Source organism: Toxorhynchites rutilus, chromosome 1 (genome assembly GCF_029784135.1).
Source record: "Toxorhynchites rutilus septentrionalis strain SRP chromosome 1, ASM2978413v1, whole genome shotgun sequence".
NCBI classification, from domain to species: domain Eukaryota; kingdom Metazoa; phylum Arthropoda; class Insecta; order Diptera; family Culicidae; genus Toxorhynchites; species Toxorhynchites rutilus.
Genome location: NC_073744.1, coordinates 130550701 through 130558307, shown reverse-complemented (window position 1 = coordinate 130558307; position 7607 = coordinate 130550701). Strand labels below are relative to the sequence as shown.

General features: G+C 45.4%; 1 protein-coding gene across 5 annotated transcripts in view; it reads right to left on the bottom strand.

The window, feature by feature from the left end:
- Window positions 1–210: 210 nt before the first annotated feature.
- Window positions 211–7607, bottom strand: part of LOC129763423 (histone acetyltransferase p300) — a 46792-nt gene continuing 39395 nt past the window's right edge. For all 5 annotated transcript variants that reach the window (XM_055762485.1, XM_055762482.1, XM_055762486.1 and 2 more), the window contains 5 exons: window positions 3509–3950; window positions 3068–3442; window positions 2707–3000; window positions 2379–2639; window positions 211–2302 (listed from right to left, as the gene is read on the bottom strand). In XM_055762485.1, coding sequence (XP_055618460.1) covers window positions 1619–2302; window positions 2379–2639; window positions 2707–3000; window positions 3068–3442; window positions 3509–3950 — 2056 coding nt within the window. In that variant the 3' untranslated portion in view covers window positions 211–1618. The remainder of the gene's footprint in view (window positions 2303–2378; window positions 2640–2706; window positions 3001–3067; window positions 3443–3508; window positions 3951–7607) is intronic.

Sequence of the window (7607 nt, the reverse complement as noted above, 5' to 3'; positions counted from 1 at the left end):
TCGCGCAGCGCTTACCCCCCTAGTCACCAAACAGAAAGAGCAAGAAGTACGTTTATATAGTTTAAGCCTGTCCTTCACGCAAAACCGATTTCATTGGCGACGTGTTATCATTAATCAAGGGAAAAGCGACCCGATATAATCCTAAATGCATCGAATTATTGCAGCGGTGCAAAACGGAACCAAACGAACAAACAAAAAAAAACGTGGATGTTGCATTATTTTAAGCGCTACTATATATTCACACAAAAAATATCTCTTGACTTTTATTTTCTTCACTTAAGGTTATCCTTTTTCGCAACAGTTATGCAAACATGTATAAATCAATTCTAGTTTTTTTTTCTTTTTTTTCTCCCTCTATCTATCCACGTTACCACCTAAAAAATTACGCCTTTTTGTTTCCTTGCTAGTGAGAATAGTACTGCGCATTGATTACTAATATTATCTATATATCTATTCACTAGACTTAATATTGACATATTTACAAAACTTATATGTTATTCTCTCATTATAGACCATCTGTGTCTGAGGGTTCGCGAATTTGTTGTCAATAATAATATTACACAAGTTGGGTATATACAAACCCACAACTCATTTTGTCCACCATTCGTCCTCGTAATGTGTATCTAATTTTTCTTTTTCTGTTAGACATTTTCCCGCCCATTTTCTTATCAAACGGAAACAGCAACAGAAAAAATTGTTATTTAATTCATCTCCTAACTAACGCGGCGATACACGACGCAACCCTTCCTACTTTCCCTCCCCGCGATAAGCTGGAGAGCACTTTTCGGCGCCTCCCTCGGCACTACAGAAAGCAGAGGAACGCGCGCACGCCTATATCCAAGTGTATGTGTGTGTGTGTAATGATGATATTTCCTCTTCTAGCAATTATACATTAAACAACTTACAAATGTACTTTTTTTTACTTGCTTTGCGTCTGATATTTTGTTTTACAAGTCCGTTTGCTTACACATCGAGTACCGATTTTCCCGTTTTCCCCCCTCAATTCCTCATGCGACTGAGAAACATGAGGGAGGGGGTGGGGATGATTGAGAGTGTTTGATAAATACTTATGCTTTCACTTGCACCGCTACTTTTTTTACTTATGGTACACGGTTTCGTTTTTTTTTAATTTGCTTATTAAGGTTTCTCTCAAATAAGACAACTAACGTAGCGCATTAAGCGTGGTGTGTGTGCGTGAGGAAAACGAATGAAATAAGGATTCCCAACGAGCACTCCAAAACACCATCGCTCGCTCGTGCGTATCCTGAAAACGCCCACGCCGTAGAAGATTAGGCAGGAATAAAATCTCAGTTTTCGTAAGTTTCGTAATCGTGTGTTTGTGTGTGATTGCGCATACACATCTGCTCTCTTTGCTAACACAGTCAACATCAGATTAGCCTACAAGATTTACAAGAATGTTTATGTACAGTGAATTTTTGTTTGTATGTCGCTATGAAATACAATCCCGGAATGGTTCACGGTCGGTCGGTCGTCGTCTTCCGATGGTTATTGATTGTGTGTCAATAGTGTGTGTGTAGAATTATAAGGCTGCATTTTGTTTGCTCACAGACTTTGGTGGTTCCGCCGCTTATCATTAGTACACATGATGATGGTACTACTACAATTGCTCGACAAATTTGGTGAGCTGATCCTGTGCGGTTAGTGGGCTGGTATCGTTGGGACCGCCGGCCATCTGGTTCGGATCGCCTGGACCACCTGGGACGCCGCCACCCGGCCCGACACCTACGCCAACACCAACCGGGGACTGATGGGGATGCATGTGGTTGTGCATCTCGACACCGCCGGGACCGCTCGGTGCGGGTGAATGAGAAGGCAGGTGGTGTGGCGAGGGTTGGGCCCTAGGCGAGGCTGAAGGCTGGGCGCGAGGTGAAGGCACCGCCCGTGGCGAAGGTTGAGGTTGGGGAGATCGAATCGGAGGTGGAGATCGCACCGTTTGCATCAGCTGCTGCTGCATGGTGTGCTGTGGCGTAGGAGGTCCCATTACACCTCCCGGTTGGCCACCGGGCCCTTGTTGGAGCTGCTGAGAGAGAACATTGACACCAACTCCGGCACCTTGCTGTTGCGGGTTCGGTTTCAGTCCCTGCTGCATATACTGCTGCTGCTGATCGGGGAACATTCCAGCTTGGCCGTAACCCCCAACACCCATCTGTTGCTGAGGTCGTGGCCGCTGTTGGTATGGCGGAGCCGGCTGCATATTGCCCCCCGTCATCGCCAGTTGTCGCTGCAACATCATCTGTTGCTGTTGTTGTTGCTGCTGTTTGTACCATATCTGTTGTTGGATCTACACTCGCGGGATGAACATTACACATAACTGAAAATTATCTAAACCAAAGTCAATTTTCGAAAAAAAAACTTACCGGTAACTGCATCTGTGGGTTGCCGCCTGGTTTACCACCACCAGCCATACCCTGAACGCCTCCCTGTAACCGGTTCGGGGCCATCGGTCCACCAGCAGCTGCCGGATTGTAGGTCATACCGCCCGGACCCTGACCTGGACCTTGCTGCTGTCCTTGAACGCCACCCGCACCAGCGTGCTGCATCACATTGTGGGGTTGCTGCTGTTGTTGCTGCTGCTGCTGCTGCTGTGGCATTCCTCCTTGGTTCTGATTTTGATTGTTCTGAAATTGGGAAAAGCAATGCGGATTATTTTATTGGGTTTTCGAACCCCACTTCTCGAACTCGTACCATTTGCTGCCGCTGCTTTATAAACGCCGCCATCAACTGCGGATTGGCTTTCAGTATCGATAGTAGCTGCTGCTGTTGTTCGGGTCCTGCCTGGGGATTTTTAAGGGTTGCCATCAGCTGTGCTATCGCTGCTTTCGGTTGATTCGTTGGAAGTTGTGATGGTTGTCCCTGCTGTGGACCTACTTGTTGTGGATTGGCCACCATTCCGCCTGGACCCTGTATACATACACCACCCGGCCCTGGTCGCATTCCTCCCATCATCTGGTTGCCGCCGACGCCGGCACTCATCATGCCCTGAGATTGAAGCGAATTTCAAAAAATGATTACAGAAGTCTCAGAGAAAATAGAAATATTTACTCACCCCTTGCATTGGATTCGGCTGTTGGGGCTGCTGCTGTCCTTGCGGCATCAAACCAGGAAGATTCGGTCGCATACCGGGTGGATTTTGCTGTCCACCTGAGTTCGGATAACGTGGGTTACCCCACTGGTCCATCTGGGTCATCACGTTCTGACCGGCTCCAACCACAGGCCCGCCTGCACCCATCGGAACTCCTCCAACGTTATTCGGCTGTTGCTGGCCTGCTCCACCCATCCCTCCGACCCCGACAACGCCTCCCATGTGACCGCTGGCGGCCATCGCTCGCTGCATCACCGGTGGTGGCATCTGACTGCCACCCGGATTCACTTTACCAAAGCTGGCGTGTGGGGCCTGCTGTCGAGCAGCCTCCTCTTGTACCTGTTCCATCGAAAATACCTATATAGTGTAAATTGAAATATATAGATCAGGCTATGAGGAACATACCTGTTTCAACGCTTGCATCACATTCGGCGGTGGAGGCTGTGTTTCCGGTTTCAGCGCCATACCCGGCGGGTGTGGACTACCCATGCCACCTATCTGCGAAACAGGGCTTGGTGCTGCCGATGGACTCATACCGCCAGGTGCGCCTACCGCACCGGCACTTCCCGGTCCAATCATACCAGGCCCGCCAGGACCTCCACTTCCAACCGACCCCACACTACCGGGACCACCCATACCGGTGGGACCAATACCAGTTACGCCGGCTGCTACTGCTGCTGCTGCCATAACACTTGGCCCACCGGGACTGAGACCGCCGGAACCGTTCGGTCCACCGGATCCAGAGAGCGATCCGACTGGGCTCGGCGTCATTGGTTGAGATGACGCTCCCACGCGAGTGGTATTCATTACGGCCATTCGACGACGCAATAGTTGCTGCTGTTGTAGCCTGGAAATAAAATAAAAACAGGGTGAAAACTAGGAAACTAGGAACGCAACTAGGAAATTGATCAGATATTCCCGTCAAATTCGATCGAATTAAAATTATCCGAATGGAACACCAATCCAACCGAGCAAGCTTCGGTCGGAAATCAAACGTATTTCGAAATCTGAGCGACTTGGACTTATTTCGACGTTTATTATGCATCAAGGCGAGATAACAGGCCAATATTACACTCTGATTTGTTTATTCGGACTATAGGCGGTAAGCCGGTTAGCCTTCTTAAAATTAAACATGAATACAGAAAACATAAAAAATACAAACTTAAAACTTATACATTCAGTTGGTCTCTTAAATATAATCTTAATCTTTTTCGAATTTCTTCTGATGTCATATTTACAGAAACAGCATTTTGCAGCACGTTGAACTCACGCATAAATCTGGCTGTCGGTTCATGCTGAGTGTAGTTTCTGTTCCTCAGGGGTGGGTCAAATATCCTCCGTCGACGAAGAGGAACGGGGCTGGTGTTGAAATGAATCCTGTCGTAGAGACGCGGACTTTTGATCCGTCCGTTCAGTACGTTGCAAAAAATGTTATGTCTACAATTTTATGTCTGCTGCTGATGGTATCCAGATCTACCAAACAGCAGAGTTCTTTATATGGTGGCCGGGGTTCTTCTCTCCATCCCAGATTTCTTAGCGCAAATTTTAAGAACTTCTTTTGAACATTTTCAAGTCTTCGAATTTGTAGATCGTACTGCGGTCGCCACACCACACTCGCAAAATCGAGTTTGGATCGTACAAGGCAAGTGTAAATTTTCAGGATTGCGTGCGGATCGGTAAAGTCCTGCCCGAATCGACGAGTGAGTGCAAATAGTTTTAGCGCTTCTTTGAGGATTCGCTCTATGTGGCAATTGAACGAAAGAGATCGATCCGTCGTCACGCCTAAGTCACGAACATTTTCTACTTGTTGTAGATTCGAACCTCCCAGCCTATAGTCGAAGCTTATTGGCTGAACTCTCCTTGTAAAGGTCATAACGGAGCATTTGTTGGGGTTTACGCTCAGTCCATTGTTCTCGACGAACCTCTCAAATCCTGCTGAAGCAGATGACAGTCAGCGATGTGTTTCACTGGCTGGAAAATCTTTACATCTTCCGCGTAAATAAGCACTACTGCGTTGGTCAAGAATGATGGAAGACTATTCATGACCATGACAAACAGGATAGGCCCCAGATGACTTCCTTGTGGAACTCCTGAGTGGACACCAAATGACCTAGATGAATTGTTGTGTACTTTCACATATTGCGTTCTGCTCTCCAGATACGTCCTAATCCATTCGAACATATTACCGTGAATGCCGAAATCAGCCGAAATCATTCTTATTATGCTTCCAATTGAATTCAAGCAGCGTAACATCCTCAATTGGCCGAACTTCTTCCTGAATAACTCCACTCGAACTCAACAGTAAAAAGTGATTCGATGTCAAGGCTCAGTCTTCCTCACTGGTAGACCTTCGACCGGCAGGTAGGATAAAGGAAGTGAGTTCACTAAAGATTCCACCCCTGCAAGAGACGTTGCCAAAGTCTCCTCATCTGGTTCCCTCGACTTGAGTCGTGTCTATCCCATATGTAGAGAGTTGAGCTACCATTGCGTTCCCACATCCGTGAATAACTCAGCTAGATCACGACTTATGGTGCCAAGCTGTTGTTTTAATTCCGTTTTAACATCTTGATGCAATTGTTGGAAAACAAACCCTAGGACGAATGCCACAGTGTGCAGTAATCTCTCCCACATCGAAAAATGCTCGACAACCTGCTGTGCAAATTGACCTCCCTTAAATCTTCTATGATAGAATGTTCGATAGCTTCCTCTGGCCAGTCAAACTCCGGATTATACAGAAATTTCGGTCCGTAGGTCCGTAGGTCCGTAGACCCTACTTTGTAACTGCATTAGCAACATTCATACTTGTTGGCATCTCCCTCCAGTCGCTGACCCTTGTTTTCGTCCAGGACGCCACAATCTACTATTATTTCGAAAACGCCCAGAATCAACCTTAGCAATTGACGTTTGGTTGGCAATATGGACCCCTCTTTAGTTACGAAAAGTTAACATTATTTGTTCACAAAGTCACAGAAAATTTTTTTCCTTGCGATTTCCGATTTTTTGGATCGATTTTTTGTACTCCAAAAAAATAGCGAAAATCAATCTTTTCTTTTCAGTCATTCTGATCTTTTTGATCACAGAAAAAAAACAGTGAACAATGATTTTAATCTTACCAAAAAACCACCTGACAATTTTCATAAACATTAGATCCCTTTCCAGTTTGTCAGATCAGTGGTCGTGAATGTAGGAGAACCAGTTTTGCAAGTTTGGTCATAACAAAACAAGTGGTCACAAATTATATTTACACTTTCACATTCACTTGGCAGACAGTGAAAATTCTGTCCAAATTGGATGGTGATATCAGGTCCTACTGAAGCATTTGTAAGCATTTGTAACAACGGATATTGCGTCAAGATTTAATTGAGTAAAATAATGAATCAAGAATATCTATCACCTTTTGAAAACAAGAGTTCTCGTTTGGTTTTCTTCATCAACATTGATAATGATTACTGGCTTGATTATTCCTTGATACCGAATAATATCAAATTCAGGCAGCTAGCACACCCTTTGAAAGTTGAGCCCAGGAGAAAATGCGTTCGAAGAACAGTGCCTTTCTGAACGAAATGCAACGTACATTGAACCACTGTATTCAACTGCTCAGCATGATTAAGTTGCCCTAGCTTTATTCTGCATCCTGCGATAACAAACGGAATAAACTTATGTTTAGCAGCCATGACAAAATCATGAAACGGTAGATTAACACGATATTCGAGATGCCATCAGTGTCTGCTTACTGGTTGCAGTTAAACCCATTGCAACACGTGCTTCATCATCTTGGCTCAGGAAACACACCTCATTCGGTCCCAAAATCAAAGCTGAATGCTCAAGTATATAGGAACGCGTGAATTAAGGAATAAAAATTTGATTTTGTTACGTAACTATGGAAGTTAACGACACGCCTCCTATAGATGCAGCGACATTCCAGACAATTCTAAATTTATCGAATTTCTTGGGGTTTTATACGACACCCAGGGTAAAAACCACGTTCGCTTCGGATCCATCTAATCCAGTTCACGTGTAATTGCCTTGCATGCGTAACCCCGCCATGAGAAACTCAATTTTGCCGCATTTCAAAAGTGTAGTTTCGAATCAGCCGATATCAGTCCTGTTCGTTGTGGCTCGTAAAATTCCCTGAACACACTTGTCGTCTGCTGATTCCTTCATTTGAGCCATCACAGTGCCAAGACATTCCATGGAGTTGTTTGTACGAATATGAAGAACACCTTGCGATGATTTTCTCGCATCATCCCCAGAGCGATCATGTAAAACCAAACCGAGCCTAGTTTTAGCAACTACTGGCTTGTGTTCAGCCTCAGTCTCAGTGAGATCTTCAACCTGGTATTGTTCAGTCCTTTTAATAAATCGGTATAGCTTCAAACTGGCAGACCGTTCATGGACGGATATTGGCTCCGCAATTTCTCGATATCCAAAGATTGTCGTATGATAGTTCAAGTCTATAGACGGTTTGCAATCTTCTTCTACGCGATAGACTTCATTCGTCGGT